Source organism: Nicotiana tabacum, chromosome 11 (assembly GCF_000715075.1).
Source record: "Nicotiana tabacum cultivar K326 chromosome 11, ASM71507v2, whole genome shotgun sequence".
In the NCBI taxonomy this organism is placed as follows: domain Eukaryota; kingdom Viridiplantae; phylum Streptophyta; class Magnoliopsida; order Solanales; family Solanaceae; genus Nicotiana; species Nicotiana tabacum.
In genome coordinates this window covers 136,107,550-136,129,486 of record NC_134090.1, presented here as the reverse complement: position 1 = coordinate 136,129,486, position 21,937 = coordinate 136,107,550, and the positions used below count along the sequence as shown (strand labels likewise).

Sequence of the window (21,937 nt, the reverse complement as noted above, 5' to 3'; positions counted from 1 at the left end):
TCACCGGCTTTGATGATCATCTTTGCTTATGCTTGTTCGGTGTTCATCTGAGTTATTGTACATATTCTTGGAGACTCATTTAATTGGAAATCTTGCATTAAAAGTTTATTCTTCCCTCTCTTTTTTTATCTTATTTTATGTGATTTTATTTATTTATATTTAAACTTTATAAATAATAATGTAAATCAATCCTTAAATGTTATATGTTTAATCATGTTTCTGAAAATATAGTATTTAAACTTGCTAAAAGTTTGGAAGATTTGGACATTAATAAGTTTAGGCTTCAATTGTTGGGATGTAGAGTATTGGTATATGATAATTTATTTATTCAAATATCTAAAATCATACACTTCTTTCACAAACAATTCCATAACTTTTGGCCTTACAATAATCTTAAATTAGTTTAGGAAAATACTTCAAGTGCGCTAGTTTATTTAGGCGCGCTTTAAATAATTAAATATCATGGCTATGTGTATGGTCTCCGTGGCGTAATTGTGATATGTAACAAAATAAGTATTAGAACGCGTAACTTATTTCAAGATAACTTTTTTTTTCTTCATAATTTTAATCAAGCAATAAAGCGGACATAGGTAAAAGATGAGAACCAATAAAACACAAGTTATCCAAAAAATAGTATAAGCCAAATATAGTCAATAAAGCGACCGTGCTAGAACCACGGGACTCGGGGAATGCCTTACACCTTCTCCCCGGTTAATAGAATTCCTTACCCGGACTTTGTTTTCACAGATCAATAATAAAAGAGTCAAACTTTCTTTTGAATAGGGATCAAATAAAAGGTGACTTGGAACACCCAAAAATCAATTCCAAGTGGCGACTCTGAATAACAAAATAATCTCTATTTCAAATTTGTCACTTTAATTGGAAAAAACTCTTTAACCCACAATCCATAACACACATTATCTTTTGGAGGGGTGTAGAAAAGAGGTGTGACAATAGCGAAGTGCCGTTATAGAGAACATCTAACATAACATGAAAATTGGTTCCGAAAAAACTTGACTTTTATAGTGAAGTGTTGTTATATATGGATGATGTTATAGAGAAGTCTGACGGTAATACCAAACAAATGGGAATTGTTGAAAAACAAAAAAAGACAGCAAGTACAGATGAAAATTCTCTTTCTTATTGCTCAAATCAAATCAAATAATTCTATACTCAGCTGGAACCCTACATTTTATTACAATGCAAACCTAAAGAAAAAAAAAACAGTTTTAACACTTAAACATATAAATTTACTCGCACTAATTGAGAGAACATTCAGGAGGAAATCCTTGAGGGAAGCGTTTAGTATCAGTGCAATAATTATAAATCATGTAATTATTTTGCACCCATTTAATCTTAGATTGGCCTGTGTTATCCAAGGATTCACTTAGCCAAGAATTTTCTGTGGAGTTGTTGGGGCTGCAGGAAGAAGAAGAAGTTGAAGACCATACACAAGCTTGGGCATTGTAATTTCTGTAAGAAGCTATAAATGGGGCTTTGCTCCAATCAGTCTTAACTAATCCTCCTCTTGTTGCCCAATCATCTGCATTCCATAAGCTTGAGTATATCCACATTGGTTGGTTCTTTGGATAAGGTATCCCACTTGCTTCTAAATTCTTGAATTGCCTAATTGGTGTCCCATCTACTGAAAAGCTGATTTATTTTAATAAATTAGGAAAAAGAATAGTAATTAGTAATCATCATATATGATAGAAATTGAAGGAAAAAAAAATACTTAAAGTAATTTCTTTTATAATAATGTAACTGGGGACCTAAAGGACACTTTTAATTTATTTTTTTAAATTTAAATGGCACACAGTATTTGTGAAAATTAAATGAAACAAAAAGTGATACATATCTTAACCATAAGTTAAATAGGATAACCGATTGGTGTACAAATTTTTTTATGTCAAACTAAGCAATATTTAGCTAAACAATAAAAAAAAAAAGCCTTTTTCATAGAACTATAGTTTTATAAATCAAATTAAAATAACAAAAAAACAACATTAGAAATTTCACTAATAAAAGTAAGCATAAAACCAAAGAAAAAAGACAGTCGAGAGGGCTAGTAGTATGTAAGGAGCTTTTATTGAAGAAATGTTTGTGGAGCTTGACTTATAAATAATTAAGAATATCTTTTAGTTAAAAATTACTTTTAAGATTAGTTGTTTATTTTTACACAAATTTTAAGTTTTACGAGTTAGTATTAGGAAATTTTTTAGATTGAAAGAATCAAATAGACCGCATATGGTGGTCTCCGTTTAATTTTGGCAAACAAAATGAGCAAAATTTTGAACCCGGGAACAACACGTCACTTTGAACAACTTGGACTACTGGACCGCCTCACTCAATTGTTTAAGGGTGTCCAATATATAACATATAACCATATAAAGTACTATACTCCCTCCGGTTCACAATAAGTGACCAATTTGCTTTTAGCACGCCCATTAAGAAAATACTAAATTCTATACAAAAATACCTACTATGACTAAACTACCCCTAATTAAACATTTAATGTGAGGAGTAAGAAAACTTTTTAGGGATATGTACATAGGGGTTATTTTGTAAAAACAAATTGAATTATTTCTTGATTACATAACTAGACACTTATTTTGAACCAAAATGAAAAAGCAAAATGGTCATTTATTGTGAACCGGAGGGAGTAGTATTTAACTTATATAAACAATAGAATTTTTCGAGGAAGGGTGTGCGCTTGGCCACCCTTTGCCTAGGATGGCTACGCCACTACTTTCATTGTGCTTTAAGTGCATTAATTCCAAAGATTTATTATTCTGAAATCACTTAAAGCTAAAAATTTATTTAACTTATGCAGCAACCGTTGAATCCCAAAAAAATCATTCAAAATAATTTATTTGTTTAATTTTGAATAATCAAGAAAGGTAAGTTTTTTTAGGCGAAAGAAAGAACGTCTAATCACTCAGAATTACGTGAAATCTTTGATTATTAACAACCATAAGTCTATTGACTATTAACAATTTAAGAAAGGTAACAAAATAAATACCACAACTAAGTAAACATGTCAAAAACATATACACGTACGTAATCAACGGAGTACGTGTGTGTGAGAGAGAGAGACGTTTACATGATGCTCTGAGGATTCCAAAGAATAGAATAAGTATGAAAGTACTTAGTAGGGTCGAACCAAAGATAAAACTGCTGCTCTCTATTTCCCTTCCCTTGTGTGAATACATTTGTGTGAAGAATATAGGGATCTCCACTTAGATTCCCAAGAAACTCGAAATCAATCTCGTCATGACTTGATCCTATTGAAGATAACTGCATTTTTTTCACACCATTAAAACTCAACATAAGTAAAACATACCATATTCAATCAATAAAATATCAAAAAATAACCATTTAACAATAGTTGCTCCATAGTAAAAAAGGACTAACATAATATGTAGTAACGGTGCCAGCAGAATTACCAGGGACAAGTTTGATTTTCAAATCAATCTTTCCAAACAAATACTGATTTTTGGATCGGAAACCAGAGCCAGAGGTTTTATCAAGGGAAAGGGTAAGAAGTTGTCCGTTTTCGAGTATTTTAGCTCGGCCATCACCCCATGTAATATCAAAATTTTGGTTGAAATTTCCAGCAAAAGCCACCACCAAAAACATCATCTGAAACAAGAAAGATTTCATCATGGTGTAAAATATTAATATATTGATTCGAGATTTCAAAGCCAGTGTTGCTTGTTAATATGTTTCAAGGAAGTATTTTGTGTTTTTGAATTGCATGGTCGACGTAATTAGCCTTTATATAGTTGTAGGGACTGAGACTGAGAGATATACGAGGTGGGGACTGGTTTGGGCGTGGGTTTGGTTTCCTTTTGTATGTTTGAATTTGGCCCCTGCGGCAAGAGAACTACTACGTTTTTTTTTCTAAGAGAACTTATATTATGTAACTCCGGTTAAAATCCACGCGCTCATTACACTATAGTAAACATATTTTTATCCGTAGTATATATAACTTAAATTATTTGTTTAAACCAAGATTGAATTACTCATTCAACAAAGCTCTTTCTGCTAGTTTCAAGGATAAAAAATAAGTAGAGATTACTACATAACGAATCATATTTTATTGTTTCTTGATTTCAATATATGATAAGCATTTCAATAAAGACCTTTACAAGCGACATCCATGTTGATAATTTTTCATATCCAACTAGAATCAATTTGTTAATGTTTAATGAAGCTTTACATTAAGGATTGAGGTTGACATCTTGCTATTCAGATCTTATCTCCACGCACGAGTTACTTATCTATCAACATTAAAAAGATGAGCTTGATTGAACCGCGTGTCATCATTATCTTTTACTCATTATGATACAATTATTACAAGCGACTCGCCATTTATCAATTTAAAATTTTAGATACTACTTACGTGACAACATAGGAAAATTTGTATGAATACATGTGTACATTATGCAAAAGAGTGAAAAACGGGCGGGTCGAGTCGAATATGGTTTGGGTCAAAATGGGTAATGGAAAAATGGATAAATTATCCGACCCAACTCATATTTAATACGGATAAAAAGGGGTTAATCGGCGGATAATATGAGTAAGCATATTATCCATGACTTCTTGCATATGATTATTTTTGGGAGAATTCTTAGTTTCTCTAACTTGAGGAACTCCTAATTTGAAACTTTATAAATGTCAAAATTAGACCCATTGGTTATCCATTTGTTACTTATTGGTTATTCATTTTTTAAATAAATAATATGGTTTTTATCTATATTTGACCCGTATTAAAAAATTCATTATCCAACAAATTTTTTAGTAAATAATATGTGTGGTTAAACTGTTCACTTTTAAGTTTAACCATTTTGGCACCACTCTGCAAAACTTTCGAATGGACATTAAAAGAAAATATTGGATGGTTGAAGTGGTTAGGAAGAACGCACGCTTATGAGTTAAGTAGATATTTTAAGTTGACTGGGATTTGGAGAAATAAAGGGAATGGGACCATTTAGACAGCTAATATTGCTATAATGTTGATAGTAACCAATTTTCTGTTGCATGTATGGAACCATAAAAATGTTGTGTTTAGTATTTTTCCCATATAGGGGATGAGTGTGTAGGGAGAATTAGCTGGCTGGCAGACCTTCCCCTTCCACAGCTGTCTGATGTCCACAATTATTTAGTAAATACTCAACAAATTTGAACTCTTTAGAAGATTCCATTTACATCAATTTAGGACTTTTTTTTCTAATTTTTATTAAAACGAGAAGAAAATATATGTCATTTTTTGTGGAAGAAAAATAAATAAGATTTTTTTCTCTTGATCTTATCGTTTTCCTCCCTAATTGGCTAAGTAATTATATGATACTGGAATAATTTAACCACAAATTGGTGACAACCTCACACCAAGCGGATGCTCGATTTAATTGTAATTGCTATACAACAGGTTCATAGTGTTGGGAATAAATCCCCACGGTAATAATATTCACGGTAATAAAAGCGGAATAATAATATGGCAGTGAGATATGGTAATCAACAAGAATAAAAGAGTGACAATGATACCAAGATTTTTACGTGAAAAACCTTTATGAATAAGGGACAAAACCACGACCCCGAGAGGAGCAACTGATATCACTATAGTAAGGAATTTTACACTTTGTAGACCCGAGTAAAATACTACAAAGACCACTATAACACTCAAAAGAAATAACCCTCTTTTGATATTCCACCTCACTACAATATCGCTCACACTCCCTATTTTCCTCACAGACTATTTTCTTATACCCTATCTGTGATGCCGTACTCTTTCTTTCTCTCTTTGTTGGTGTGTTTGAAAGAAGTGAAAGAGCGCTCCTTTTATAGGAGAAAATACGTAGCCTCCAAGAATGCTACAGGAGGAGCTTCAATTCTCCTCCATTCATTTCCAAACTTGGGGCCAAAGTAATCATAGGCACATGCCTATTACAAATGGGATGGACCCCACAAACTCCCCCTCTAGTCTCATTCACCTGAAGAGGGTAACACCGGGGTTCTAGTTTGAGTGCATGCTAACAAGTTCTTTACATAGCTCGAACTTGTCTCTTGGTACCACCTTGGTCAGCATATCCAAAGGATTCTCGCTTGTATGGATCTTCTTAACCTGCATAGATCCATTCTCTATCTTTTCTCGAATCCAGTGATATCTCACGTCGATATGCTTCGTCCTTGCATGATACATGGTGTTTTTGCTCAAGTTTATTGCACTTTGACTGTCGCAATAGACTATATATTCCTTCTGGGGCAATCCAAGTTCTTGAAGAAACCGTTTCAGCCATACCATCTCCTTGCCAGCTTCAGTAGCGGCAATATACTCTTCTTCAGTTGTAGAGAGTGCGATACACTTCTGCAACTTCGACTGCCATGATATAGCTCCCCCTGAAAATGTGAACAAGTATCCGGTAGTAGATTTATGATTATCAAGATCACCTGCCATATCAATATCTGTGTAGCCCTTCAAGATTGGATCAGATCCTTCAAAACACAAGCAATCTCCTACAGTACCTCGTAGGTACCTGAGTATCCACTTGATTGCTTCCCAATGTTCTTTTCCATGATTTTCAAGGAACCTACTAACAACACCAACTGCATGAACAATATCAGGTCTGGTGCATACCATTGCATACATCAAGCTTCCGACTGCTGAAGAATAAGGAACTCTAGCCATGTTCCCTTTCTCCTCCTCTGTTGTAGGACACATATTTTTGCTCAATTTTAGATGACTAGCAAGAGGTGTGTTGGCTGGCTTAGTATTCTTCATGTTGAAGCGTTCTAGTACACGTTCAATGTACTTCTTCTGAGACAGCCACAACTTTCTGCTTGTTCGCTCTCGAACAATCTTTATTCCCAGAATTTGTTGTGATGGGCTTAAGTCCTTCATGTCAAAGGACTTAGATAATTCTCCCTTCAACTTTGCAATCAGCTCTTTATCTTGCCCTAAAATCAACATGTCATCCACATACAACAATAATATAATAAAGTTGTTATCAGAAAATCTTTTGAAGTATACACATAGATTAGAATATGTCTTTATGTAAGTTTGAATTTTCATGAATGAGTCAAACTTCTTGTACCACTGCCTTGATGCCTGCTTCAACCCATAAAGATTCTTATTCAGTTTGCACACCATGTGTTTCATTTCAGCTACTTCAAATCCTTCTGGTTGCTCCATATAAATCTCCTCTTCCAAATCTCCATGAAAAAATGTTGTTTTCACATCCAACTGCTCCACTTCAAGATCTAGGCTAGCTGCTAAGCTCAAGATTGTACGAATAGAAGTCATTTTAACAGCAGGTGAGAAACTTTCATCAAAATCAATACCTTTCTTCTGTTCAAAGCCTTTAACCACCAATCGAGCTTTGTATCTAACCAGCTTGCCATTTCCATCTTTCTTGAGTTTAAAGACCTATTTACATTTGAGTGGTCTTTTACCCTTTGGAAGTTCAACCTGCTTGTACGTGCCATTTTTCTGTAGAGATTCAATCTCTTCTTGCATAGCTTTCATCCACTGGTTCTTTTATCGATGGGACAACACCTCCTTAATACTTTCTGGCTCCCCCTCATCACTGATGAGGACATACTCCATGGAAGGGTACCTGCATGACTCTACCCTTGGCCTCTTTGATCTACTCAGAGGTTGAGGTTGTTCTTCTTCCTGAGTGGGATACTCCACTTGCTCGACATCATCATCAAGTTGCTCCCCCTACTTAATAACCTCACGGGGTTTCTCTCCCTGCTCGACAACCTCGTCGGTCGTACATTCTGCACTTGTGGGATAGTTAGAAGAATAAGGAATGGTAACAAGGTTAGTGATTATACCATTCTTTGTCTTCTCTAACTGATCATCTACAGCTCCAACTTTACTTTCTCGGAATATTACATCTCAGCTTCTAATGACCTTCTTCTTTACAGGATCTTACAATCTGCACCCGAACTCTTCATCTCCGTATCCGATGAATATGCAGGGAACGAATCTATCATCCAACTTTGTTCTCTGCTCCTTTGGTACATGTGCAAAAGCTCTACAATCGAACACCTTTAGATGTGAGTATGACTCCTCTTTGTTAGTCCAAACTCTCTCTGGGATGTCAAACTCCAATGGAATTAATGGACTCCTATTGATCAGGTAACAGGCTGTCTTAATTGCTTCACCCCAGAATGACTTAGGCAGTTTAGCCATTATGAGCATGCTTCTCACCTTCTCAACAATGGTGCGGTTCATCCTCTCGGCGACACCATTGTGCTGTAGGGTTCTAGGAACTGTCTTTTCATGTCTGATCCCATGACTTGAACAGTACTCTTCAAATTCCCTTGAAGTGTACTCACCTCCATTGTCACTTCGGAGACGCTTTAGCTTTCGACCCGTCTCCCTTTCCACCAGAGCATGAAACTTCTGGAAAATTTGAAACACCTGATCTTTGGTTTCAAGACATAAACACACAATTTACGTGAAGCATCATCAATAAAAGTAAAAAATATTTGTTACCACCCATCAATTCAATTTCCATTGGACAACAAACAACAGAATATACTAAATCAAGCATATTCAATTTTCTTTCAGACGATGTCTGAAATGAGACTCTATGTCGCTTACCAAATAATCAGTAGTCACAAGGTTTTACTGTTGTACCTTTGGCAAAAGAGATAAGTGATTTCTTGACAAGAATCTGCAATCTCTTCTCGCTCATATGACCCATTCTATTGTGCCACAAATCTACAGAAATCTCATTTTATGCCGCGTTCAATTCACCTCGGCATATTTCTGCATTTGTCTTGTACAACATACCACGAGTAACTCCCTTTGCAATCACCAATGATCCCTAGGCCTATATGTTTGTGTAATACTATCTACAAATTGATTACTAAAATAATTGCTAATAGATTAAAGCCTATTCTACCAAAAATTATAGGACCTACACAAACTAGTTTCCAGCCGGGTAAGAGAGCTTCTGATAACGCCATAATAGTTCAGGAAATTATATCACACTTTAATAAGATGAAAGACAAAACTAGTTACATACTTTAATAAGATGAAACGCAAAACTAGTTACATGAAGGAAGGAGCTTTATACTTCAATCCTTTTCCATGAAGGAAGGACAGTCTTTTGGGAAATATTTAGGTTACCTAATATTTACTAACATACATCGTAATAGTGACTTCCAATTTATTCTTGATAACTTTAAGGGTCGACTAGCAGGATGAAAAACTAATTTCTTATCTATGGCAGGACGAACTACTCTCATTAAGTCAATGCTAAATACTCTTCCGAACCATATTATGCAATACATTCACATACCAACAAATATCATAAACAAAATAGAGCGCTACCAAAGGAATTTCCTCTGGGGAACCACTCATTAATTGGAAAAAATTACACCTCATTAATTTGAACAAATTACAACTCCCTTGATGGGAGGGGGATTAAACATACAGAATCTTAGAGCAAAGAACTTTGCCTTGCTAGCAAGCCTTGCTTGGAGGATTTTTCAAAATCCACAATCTCTTTGGGCAAGGACTCTCTTAAATAAATACCTCCCTCAAAAAAATATTTGACATGGTTCGTCAACTTGGCGTAATATTTTAAAGGATTGGAATCATTGTCAACGAGGTATTAAGTGGAAAGTAGGAACGAGAAACTACATTAATCCGTGGAATGACCCATGGATTAATACAGGAACAACTTTGAGATCTTTGTTCACAGGACCTCTACCTCAGTCCCATGACACTCTTACTGTTTCGACTCTTCTCAGAAACAATGGATGGAACTGGTCCACTTTCTATTTTGAAATGTATGAGGAAATAAAAAAGCTTTCTAATAAAGAATACATCTCCTTATATACTCCATAACAAGACAAGCTAACATGGGGTCTTACTAATAATGGTCAATTCACAGTAAAAACTATGTACAACGTACTTACTGAGAATATTGGGAGAAATTTAAAAATAGCCAGATTTACAACTGGTCATTCAAAAATAGCTCAGTTTTAAAAGTAATCGAAATTTATTCACTTTTCATGTAAAGATAAATTTGAGCGAAAACACTATTCAAAGCCCGGAAAATACGCCCGTATATTATACTGGAGTTCCAGGATAACTATGTTGGAACTCCAGCATAATATGTTGGAGTTCCAGCATAACTACACTAGAACTCCAGCATAATATACTGGAGTTCCAGTAAGTATAAATGTCCAGTATAATATACTGGAGTTTGGAGCACCGGTGCTCCAGTCTCCCGTATATTATGCAGGAGTCAGCAAAGTATATCGGTCCAGCATAATATGCTGGAGTTCGTACACAGATGCACCGAACTCCCGTATATTATGCGGGACCGATCTCTATTGCAGCAAAATAGTGGCTATTTTTCATTGACTTCGTAAACGGTGACTATTTTTGAATGACCAGTCCTAAAAACTGGCCATACCGTGCTATTTTAACGAGAATATTTCGTATTCCCGACAAACACCTAATTGTATTGGGAAAAAACTGAGTTTATATTAAAAGATAATGTGGCATGACACGTGGATTAGTTAAATGGTCAAAGCGCAGCAATTGACTAAGAGGCACGGATGGAAACAGCCACGGGAAGAAGAATTTAAATAGGCATGAGATGACGTATAGATACGAGTCTCGTACCAATTTAAATTATCTACAGCCAACGGATAGAAGGCATTGAAAGCAAAGATCTGGTGACAGAAAGGAGTCCAAATTCATTATTAAATACTTGATACGTTATGAAATCGGTATTTAATAGGAATGATTGTATAACGGCTTATTTAATATCATTTATTACTCATGATTATATCATTAAAGCTGAGGCTTCATTCCTTTACCTAGAATTATCTATAAAAGGAAGAAGTATCATCATTTGTAAGGACACGAAATACTATTGAGAATTTATTGAAATATACATCTATTTGCTTCTTTACCATCGTTCTCAAAAGTATTTTATTTTTGTCTCCTGATTATCAGTAACCCGAATTTCTTTTTAGCTTTGACCAAAGACTCAGATTTTTGGTTAAACAAATTGGTTCCGTTACCGGGAATCTGATAATCTTTCCTTTTAAGCTACATCTTATCTATTGGCGTCACCATGTCAAACAACAACGCCGACAACAATAGTAACAACACATTGGGAAACCATGAGAATCAAATACATCAAAATCAAGATAACGTGGTTCCCTCTCCTCTAAATTCACCACGTCAATCTCGTGAAGGCACTCCTGTTACTGAATCCCGTGCTGATCAACAAGAGCAATCTAAACATTTTGAAGGAGTTACAACTGAAGCTTTGCAAAAGCTAATTGATGCACAGGTCGGCAAAGCTCTTCAGGCACTTGTTAGTCGATTGCCTGCTGCGCCACCTACACCAACTCCTAATAATAATACATTGGAGAACCCCCGTTCTGGTCTTGATAATTCTGGAAATGGAGCAACCCCCAGTAAACCACAAGAAGGGGGACCAGGTAATTTAAATAATTCATATTTGCAAAATTTAGTACTAACCTTGCAAAAACAGCTTAAGGAACAAAATGAGCGTATTGAACAAATCCCTGGATTTCCACCTGTAATAAAAGGAGTAGACATGGACAAATACTCACAACAACCATGGAAGCCTAGTGCTGCTCCCCTTTCAATTCCGAAAAAGTTCAAAATGCCTGACATCCCGAAATATGATAGTACTACAAACCCACGTGACCACGTAACTGCATTTACAACCGGCGTAAAAGGCAACGACTTGACCAAACAAGAAATTGAATCAGTATTGGTCAAGAAATTTGGAGAAACACTCACCAAGGGTGCATTAACCTGGTATTCTCTTTTATCTGAAAATTCTATTAATTCTTTTGCTGAGCTTGCAGATTCTTTTTATTAAAGCACATTCGGGAGCACAAAAGGTTGAGAAAAGGATGGAAGATATTTTCAAAATCAAACAAGGGGATTCAGAGTTGCTTAGAAACTTCGTTGATAGATTCCAGCGTGAAAGAATGACTCTACCTCGTGTACCTGACAATTGGGCTGCTATAGCTTTTGCAAGTAATTTAAATGACAAAAGTTCTGAAGCCACGAGACGACTCAAAGAAAGTCTTAGAGAATTTCCTGCAACCACATGGAATGATGTTTACAACAGGTATAGCACGAAGCTGCGAATCGAAGAAGATACCGTACCTAAGCTCCATCATGAAGAAAGGGGCGGTACCCGAAGGTCAGAAACCGAAAAAAGATTAGGTAAAAACAGGTACGATCCATATATGGGACCCGCAGGAAAGGACCCACGGTCGAAACAAGATAGCCAGCAATATGATAAAAAATCAAGGAACCAGGATTCTGGCTCTTCTTCAAAGTTCAGGAATGATCGGAACAGACAAGAATCACGAGATGATGACAGGAGTTTAAAGGCACGATTCGGTGGATATAATTTTAATGTCTCTACCTCCGAGCTCGTAGCTGTTTTAAGAAGCATGGGAGATAAGGTACGGTGGCCAAAAGAGATGCGGTCAAATCCAAGTAGACGCAATCCGGATCATTGGTGCGAATTTCACAACGATCACGGGCACAAAACTTCAGAATGCAGATTCCTGCAGAGTGAAGTGGATCATTTATTAAAGCAAGGGTACCTCACTGAGTTATTTAGTGAGAAAGGAAAACAAGCTTATATGAAAAACAGACAAGAGCCACCACAACCTCCTTCACCCAAAAGGACAGTGAATGTCATAAGGCGGGGAGAGGACATTCACGGCGTAACCTATACAGCCTCCAACAAGGTTTCTAAGGTAACAATTACACACGGGAAACGGGTGCGGCAGGTCCTTGAAAATGAAAGTATTTCATTCGATGACGCAGATACCGAAGGAGTAACAACTCCACATAATGACGCACTGGTAATATCTTTACTTGTACATGATACTAATGTAAAACGAGTTTTGATTGATCCAGGGAGTTCTGTAAACATTATATTACTAAGGGTACTACGAGAAATGCAAGCTGAAGACAAAATGATACCCAAGGTGCACACCTTGTCAGGCTTTGACAATTCAAGTGTAGTAACAAAAGGTGAGGTATTTCTAACAACTTTTGCTATGGGTGTTGTGAAGGAAACTAAATTTCAGGTAGTTGATATGGAAATGGCCTACAATATGATCATGGGGAGACCATGGATACACGATATGGACGCTGTCCCATCAACTCTACATCAGGTTATTAAATTCCCATCACCATGGGGAATTTGCCAAATTCGTGGGGATCAGCAGATGGCTAAAAGTGTCAACACTGTAACAAGTACGAGCGCCGAGAATAAAGAAAAGTAGCAATTACAGGAAACAGTTGAAGGTAAAAAAGATCAAACTTCAACTGAATAAGAAAAGATGGATTTGGACTCAAGACCTTACACAATTCAAGAACCTGAAGAAAATGAAAGCATCAAAACGACAATTGAAGAGCTTGAGGCAGTGATGTTATTTGATCAATGGCCTGAACGGAAGGTTTATGTCGGGGCCAATTTAAGCACGAACATGCGAGGTATGATAATCGAATTTTTAAAAGCTAACTTAGACTGCTTTGCTTGGTCCCACGCTGACATGACAGGTATTCCATCAAATGTGGTAACTCACAAACTCAATGAGGACCCCTCTTTCGCACCAATAAAGCAAAAGAAACGGAAACAAGGTGCTTTCAAGAACTAGGTGATTCAGGAGGAAGTCCAAAAGTTATTAAAAATCGGATCAATCCGTGAGGTAAAATATCCTACTTGGTTAGCTAATACGGTGGTCGTACCCAAGAAAAATGGTAAGTGGCGTGTTTGTGTAGATTATACCGATTTAAATAAAGCTTGTCCAAAAGATTCCTTTCCCTTACCGCATATAGATCAACTAATTGATGCAACCGCAGGTCATGAACTTTTAAGTTTTTTAGATGCATACTCAGGATATAATCAAATTAAAATGGATCCTGGTGATGAAGAAAAAACTTCTTTCATCACATACAGGGGGACTTACTGTTATAAAGTAATGCCCTTTGGCCTCAAAAATGCTGGGGCAACCTATCAAAGGTTGGTCACCAAAATGTTCCAAGAACATTTAGGGAAAATGATGGAGGTATATATAGACGATATGCTCGTCAAAACCCAGCAATATCACGACCATATTTCTCATCTATCTGTTACTTTTGAAATTTTGCAAAAATTTAATATGAAACTCAACCCAGAAAAATGTGCATTTGGGGTTGCATCAGGTAAGTTTTTGGGTTTTCTTGTTTCTAATCGTGGTATTGAAGTGAATCCTTCTCATATCAAAGCAATAGAAGAAATCCCGGATATACTTACTAATAAAAAGGAAGTACAAAGATTAACGGGAAGAATTGCAGCTTTGGGGAGATTTATTTCCAAATCCTCTGAAAGGTGTTTTAAGTTTTTCTCTGCACTTAAAAAGCAAGATCATTTTGAATGGAATGAAGATTGTCAACAAGCTCTTAGAAATTTGAAAGCTTATTTGTCAAAACCACCGTTGTTGGCAAAACCGAAGATAGGGGAAAAACTTCTCATTTATCTGGCCGTATCTGAAGTCGCAGTAAGTGCTGTTTTAGTCCGCGAGGACCAAGGTAAACAATCTCCTATTTATTATGTAAGTAAGTCCTTATTGGAAGCTGAGACACGATACCCACAGCTAGAAAAATTAGCATTAGCTTTGATCATGGCATCTAGAAAGTTAAGACCTTATTTTCAATGTCATCCCATTATAGTAGTTACTGCTTTTCCACTTCGAAATATTTTGCATAAACACGAATTTTCAGGAAGATTAGCAAAATGGGATATAGAACTAAGTGAGTATGAAGTTATTTATCAACCCAGGACCGCTATAAAGTCTCAAGTACTAGCTGATTTCGTGGCTGATTTTAGCCAGGGGATGCATTTAGAAGCAGAAAAAGAATTATTAGTTTTTAATGGTGCGAACCCGGGGACTTGGGTTTTATACACTAACGGTTCATCTAATGTAAAAGGGGCAGGCTTAGGAATAGTCCCCATACCACCTGCGGGTGAGACCATTAGACAGGCTATAAAATGTCATTCTATAACTAACAATGAAGCAGAGTATGAGGCTGTAATTGCAGGTTTAGAATTGGCACGAGAACTCGGCATAACACAGATTATAATCAAGAGTGATTCTCAACTCATGGTTAATCAGATGCTGGGGACTTATACAGCCAGAGAGTCACGAATGCAAGAATACCTCGCAAAGCTACGGGAGTTAATAAAGCAATTCCAAACTTGGAAAGTAGTGCAGATCCCAAGAGATGAGAATGTAGAGGCAGATGCTTTAGCTAACCTTGCATCCGCAGAAGACGTGGCAAACAATACAGATGCTTCAGTCATACATCTATTTCATTCCGTTCTTGAACCTGATAAAAACGAGGTAAATTTTAATCATCTAACATGGGATTGGAGAAATGAAATTGTTGCCTTTTTACAGCACGGAACCGTGCCTAATGACAAAGGAAAGGCTTACGCGCTTCGCAAAAAAGCTGCACGATATTGTTTATATCAAGGTAATCTTTATTGAAAGATGTTCGGCGGACCACTAGCAAGGTGTCTCGGTCCCTCTCAAACCGAATATGTCATGAGAGAAGTGCATGAAGGACATTGTGGGAATCACGCAGGAGGACGGTCACTGGTAAGAACGTTATTTCGCACAGGATATTATTGGCCTAAGATGGAAGAAGAGGCAACCAGTTTCGTGTCCAAATGTGATAAATGTCAAAGGTACGACAATAATATGCACAGACCAGCTGAGTTACTACATCCTGTTTTAGCCCCTTGGCCTTTTATGAAATGGGGAATGGATATCGTAGGTCCACTTTCACAAGCAAAAGGTCAGGTAAAATTTCTACTTGTACTTACAGATTATTTCACTAAATGGGTGGAAGCAGGGGCATTTAAACAGGTACGAGAAAAAAAAGGTTAAAGACTTCATATGGCGAAATATAATATGCCGCTTTGGAGTACTAAAGGAGATCGTGTGCGACAATGGACCACAATTTATTGGAGCACAAGTTACAGAATTTCTTCGAAGTTGGCAGATCAAAAGAATAACGTCTACGCCATATCATCCAGTGGGGAATGGACAAGCAGAATCAACTAACAAAGTTATTATTAATAACTTGAAAAAGAGGTTACAAGATTCAAAAGGTAATTGGCCTGAGGTGTTACCTGGAGTACTATGGGCTTATCGTACAACGACCAAAACAGGCACTGGAGAAACACCATTTTCGATGGTTTATGGTACGGAAGCCTTAATTCCAGTTGAAATAGGTGAGCCAAGCACACGATACGATCAGGCAACGGAGGAATCTAATAATGAAGAGATGCGGGTTAGCCTAGATTTACTTGAAGGAAGAAGAGAAGCTGCTTTGATAAGAATGGCAGCACAAAAGCAAGTAATAGAACGATATTACAATAGGAAAGCACGCCTCAGATTTTTCAAAATTGGGGACTTCGTGCTTAAAAAGGTGTTCCAATCTGCAAAAGCTGCTAACTCAGGAAAGCTAAGTCCAACATGGGATGGACCATACAAAGTCCGTGGCATTGCGGGAAAAGGAGCATACCAGTTGGAAACAATGGATGGTAAAGTTTTACCCTCACATTGGAATGTTGTCCACTTAAAAAGATATTACTTTTAAGAAAGTACCTACGGTCAGGTATCATCATGTTAAAATTTCTCTCTTGGTTTATTAATATTTTACTAACGATTTTAGATGCTAGGCAAAATATCCTAACTCGTGCCAAATGATGAGTCACAACCTGCAAGGCAAAATGGAGTATTCTTAAATTCCTAGCCCAGGGTTACAATTAATCTGATGGAAATACACACGAGTTAGGCAGTCTTCATCTATAATCGCACCGCCGAGTCCCGTATATCTTTCTGTTTCAGGAAAAGGGCCAAAGTAAAAGAAATAAACAAGTGCTCGAGGCTTCATACTTCACCGCTCAAATACTTGGGGGACTACATATTATACACAGATATGTGTAGAGAAAGAAACAGATACGAGTATCGAACAAAAATCGGCCACAAAGAAGCAAGTGTTGAGAAAAAGTTACGAAGTCTTCAGCATTCATGAGAACAACAGAGTCATCTCTCAAACTCATAAACAAAGTCACCTCTCAAACCCTTCTTAACATGTAAAGATAGGGTCATGACTATGTACTGAAACAAGTTATAAGGAAAAACCTTGTTGAATAGTATTTACTTTATAAAAATATGTTACAAGAAAAACAGTTACGAGAAAGTTATAGATGTATCTCAATACATGTAATATTCAAAAGCTTGTCCAAGTTCATGAATAAAAACCAATCAAAGTTGTTTCAAACAAAACATGTGTGTTCCTATTTCTTTCATCGTATTATAACACCATTATGAAGTTGAGACGTCTTCTTCATTAGGTGTCGATATATAAAAGGGCCCTCTTTTATAAGCCTCATGTTAATAAGTCATGAGAAGAATCATAAAGCATTTTCAAAGGATAAAAATGCTAAACTATTCTATAAGTCCTAAATAAGTAAGGTAAAGGCAAGAATAGAACACATTGCAGTACTAACAAAACTTCTTAATATAATTAAAAAGACTAAGTAGAAACTTAGTCAATAAAAGTTTATACAAGTGCCCCATTATGATAACTGGGGACTTTCACCAAAAAATCCCTTAAAAACTAAGGGATAAAACCATCATTCAATTGAAGGGGTTAGCACATCAGAAGTTGCAATATTTTACTTTCAGCCACAGGCACGGTGGCAACTTCTGAAGAAGCAGCAACAGGAACGATTTCAGCAGAGCTTGAGATGTTAGGATCAATGAGGGAAACAAGAGTCACGGAAGCTTCAACTTCCACAGACTGGGTCATAGAAGTTTCACCCTCTGAAGCTGGAATTGCAACATTTTCAGCTGAAGCAGGAATTGTAATCCCAATTGCTGCAGTATTCACTTCTTCATTTAAAAGTTCTTCTGTTCCAGGAACTTCAAGTGCAGGAGAAGGAGTATCAGCAGACTGTTGGCTTTTCTCTATGGTATCTATGACTTTGGCCAGTTCAGACTGCAAGTCAAAACCTTCTTGAGCAGCTTCCGTCAAAGCATCACGACGGGATTTTAGGAAAGCCCAACTCACTTCTATGTTAAAGTTTTCCTCTAGAAGTCCATATTCCTTTTCCCACATAGCAAGATCGTTTTTTAAGATTTGATATTCAGCTAAATGGGAATCAAGGGAAGCTTCAAGAGAAGCATGAGAACTCTTCAAGGCATGAATCTCGTCAGAAGAAGTCTGTAAGTCAGCCTGAGCTTGAGTCAAGCTTTGCACTAACTCTCCTGCATATTCTTCCTTCCTAGCCAAAAGTGCCTTCATCTCTCTAACTTCTTCACTAGCCCTGGATAATTGTTCTGACAAAGAGCATTTCAAAAACTCTTTGTCTCTTTTCAATTGGCTTGAAGAGGCTTTGACAGTTGCCAGTTCAGAAGTTAAACCACGGTTTTGCTGCTCCAGGAGATTTTTATCTTCTTGCAACTCCTCTATGGTCCGTTGAGCATTCTCGAACTGCTCCTTCCAATTGGTTGCTTCAAGCTGGCCTCCCCTAGCTATTTCTTCGGCCTCGTGGATAGTCTTTTCAGACTCACGAGCTCTTCTTTCCAGTAGGGAAATTCTTCCCATTAATTCCGTGCCAATAAGGTTAGCCTACAGAGGTAAGTCATGGAAATGAGAGATTGAAGATAATTTAAAAAAAAAACTTGTTGGTAAAAATACCTTCAAAGTAGAATGAACTACGTCATTCATCAGAGTTAAGCAGCTATGGCTCTCCATCTTCTTCTTCTCGATATCTCCAATTAGAGGTTCGAGCCAAACATCGGCTCTGCCGGTCTTCCTCAAGAGGCTATGATTGGCAGGAACCTCCAAAGTAACACTTCTCATAGTCCTACTTCCACTGCTAGAACCTGTCTCTGTATGATGAATAGAGGGAAGAGGAGCAGTGGAAGGAATGGAAGGAAAAAATGTAGAAACCAACACAGGAGCGGAAGCAGGTGCGGTAGAAACAGCCAAGGGAACGGATATAGGAGCGGTAGAGACTGGCAAAAGAACGGAAGTCGTCAAAACTGGTAACGAAATACTTACGACTGGCAGAGGAATGGAGGAAATATGAACAAATGAGGAAAGAGGAGCTTCATCAAAAATAGGGCCGAGCTCGCCACTCCCGAAACCACTGTCAAAAAGATGCTGAATTGATTCATCATTATCTCTTGGTTTGGTGTCCTCATCAGATTGAATCAAAACAGGCTCGGTGGCGGAGGTACGAGCAGGAGTGTTTTCAATTTCATCATCAATGATTATTCGTCTCCTGACCCTCGGCCTGGTAATTAGGGAGGTACTCTCCTCTTCTTCTTCAGAACTTTCCTTTGTAGCTTTCCTTTTAGGCAGCAAGGCTCGAGCCTTATCCAAATCAAGAGCAGCATTCGCAGACATGCGAATGGCCATAGCTACTTCAGCCGTCATTCCTCTAATGCCAAATACTGATTAAAGGTGGATATACATGATTAAGGTTGAGGAAAAAGCGCTTAACATGTAAAAAAAAATCATATAAAAGGGGAGATACCATGTGGTTTGACTTTCCAGCCATGTAAGGAAGAAATTGATTTCCAAGTTCTCTGCTCCATAGAAGCAATCTTCAAAAGTGAGTCTACCCAACCACGAAAGTTGGGAATAGGTTCCACATCTCCCATGGTTGCTACAAAAAACCAAGAAGGGACGAGATTAAAAAACAACTTTCTTTTGAAATTCTCAAAAGTAGGTATGGTAAATAAAAGGAAACCTACGTTCAAAATTCCACTTCTCAGGGAAGGGAATATTTGTTTCGCCAATCAAGTCCACTGTACGGACAGCAACGTAACGGATATACCATCCACGATCTTTGTCATCCTCAGGATTTACCAAAACTTTTTTACTCCTTGTAGTTAAGGTAAAAACCCCATGGCGTATTAAGTTAGGATGGTATAGATGAATGAGGTGAGAAAAGGTGAAATTGACATTGGCCTTGGAAGATAAATATCTCAAACAAGCCACTGTTCTCCACACCAATGGACCGATTTGGGCCAAACAAATTGTAAAGAAACGACAAAAATCGAGAATAACTGGGTCAATCGGAGGATTGAAACCTAAAGTGAAGGGGTAAGTGTAAACAGAAGAATACCCACTTCTAAAAGAGGAAATTCTTTGATTTGGGGAAGGAATTGACATTCGGAGACTATCCTTCCAGTTACAATCTCTTCTTATGGTGGGGATTGTAAGTTCGGTTACTATTGTTGGGTAAGTATCGGCTCTTTCTAAATTTTTAATTTGTTTTTGAAGAGACATTTTGTCACTTTCAAAAGACAAATCGCCGGGAACTATATCATCAACTGAGGGTTCTTGAGAAGGATCAAGAATTTCCCTACTCTTAGAAGAAGGGGCTTTTGGGATAGAACTCCTTGAAGAAGAACCAGAGGAGCCGCCTCGCGTAGATTCTAACCCTGTTCGAAGCCTACCTCCTCCGCCTCTTCTGTGTCTAACAGGGGCGTTGGGGAATTGATCTAGAATTGGAACTTTTTTACGGTTAGGGTTTGAAGAAGACATTGTTAAGAAGGAAGTATGTGCTGAAGATTTGTGAAGAAGACAAAGGAGGACAAAGTTATGTGTAAAATGGGAACCGTCAACTTTTTAAGTGTAATGATGAAAAGCCTATAATAAAGGCAGCTATCACTTCGTAAATAGTGAGAGTGAAGAAGTCTCGAAAAAGAGTATAAATAGTGGAATCAATTAGAAAATGATACATGGGCAGAACATTAAATGGAAAAGACTGATGAGACGTTAGTACTGTCATGAGCATTAATTGTGGTAAAAATGCCTTTTACATGAAGATCCACTTCCCAATTATTTAATTGATAAAAAAATGGAAAGTGGGGGGACTATATGTATTGGAAAAAAACTGAGTTTATATTAAAAGATGATGTGGCATGACACGTGGATTAGTTAAATGGTCAAAGCGCAACAATTGACTAAGAGGCACGGATGGAAACAGCCACGAGAAGAAGAATTTAAATAGGCATGAGACGACATATAGATACGAGTCTCGTACCAATTTAAATTATCTACAGCCAACGGATAGAAGGCATTGAAAGCAAAGATCTGGTGACAGAAAGGAGTCCAAATTCATTATTAAATACTTGATACGTTATGAAATCGCTATTTAATAGGAATGATTGTATAACGGCTTATTTAATATCATTTATTACTCATTATTATATCATTAAAGCTGAGGCTTCATTCCTTTACCTAGAATTATCTATAAAAGGAAGAAGTATCATCATTTGTAAGGACACGGAATACTATTGAGAATTTATTGAAATATACATCTATTTGCTTCTTTACCATCGTTCTCAAAAGTATTTTATTTTTGTCTCCTGATTATCAGTAACCCGAATTTCTTTTTAGCTTTGACCAAAGACTCAGATTTTTGGTTAAACACTAATGAGTTTACTTAGATCTGGAAACTACCGATTCAACCAAAACTTAAAACATTTCTCTAGCTACTTCGCCATGATAGATTACCAACACTTCACCACCTTAATCATATAGGAATATCTACAATACCAAGTTGCAAAATTTGTCATGATCCTCAAGAAATAACAAACAACATCTTCCTTAAATGCTCTCATGCGAAATAGTTTTGGGACTTTCTAGGCCTGCGCGACCTGATTAACAAACGGTCTCTCACAAGCGCTCCAAAACACTGCTTCATACTCTGATTAACTATAAAGGCATCCAATTTCCACATAAATTAAACACACACACTTTTTTAACAATTAGCTTATGGAATATTTGGACTGCTCTCAATAAGAATTTATATGAACA

General features: G+C 37.0%; 1 protein-coding gene across 4 annotated transcripts; it reads right to left on the bottom strand.

The window, feature by feature from the left end:
• Positions 1-1,119: 1,119 nt before the first annotated feature.
• On the bottom strand, positions 1,120-3,877 carry LOC107794227 (putative xyloglucan endotransglucosylase/hydrolase protein 23). Of its 4 annotated transcripts, none has more exons than XM_016616708.2 (3): positions 3,415-3,877; positions 3,164-3,297; positions 1,120-1,653 (listed from the first exon to the last, which is right to left on the bottom strand). In XM_016616708.2, the coding sequence occupies exons 1-3, from the start codon at positions 3,664-3,666 to the stop codon at positions 1,260-1,262; spliced, it is 780 nt and encodes a 259-aa protein (XP_016472194.1). In that variant the 5' UTR covers positions 3,667-3,877; the 3' UTR covers positions 1,120-1,259. The 4 variants fall into 4 exon arrangements, 2 of the variants coding, with proteins under 2 accessions (XP_016472194.1, XP_016472192.1); XM_016616706.2 differs by having other exon boundaries at positions 3,104-3,297; positions 3,415-3,874; XR_012696770.1 differs by having other exon boundaries at positions 1,513-1,653; positions 3,061-3,297; positions 3,447-3,586.
• Between the last annotated feature and the right edge of the window lie 18,060 nt (positions 3,878-21,937).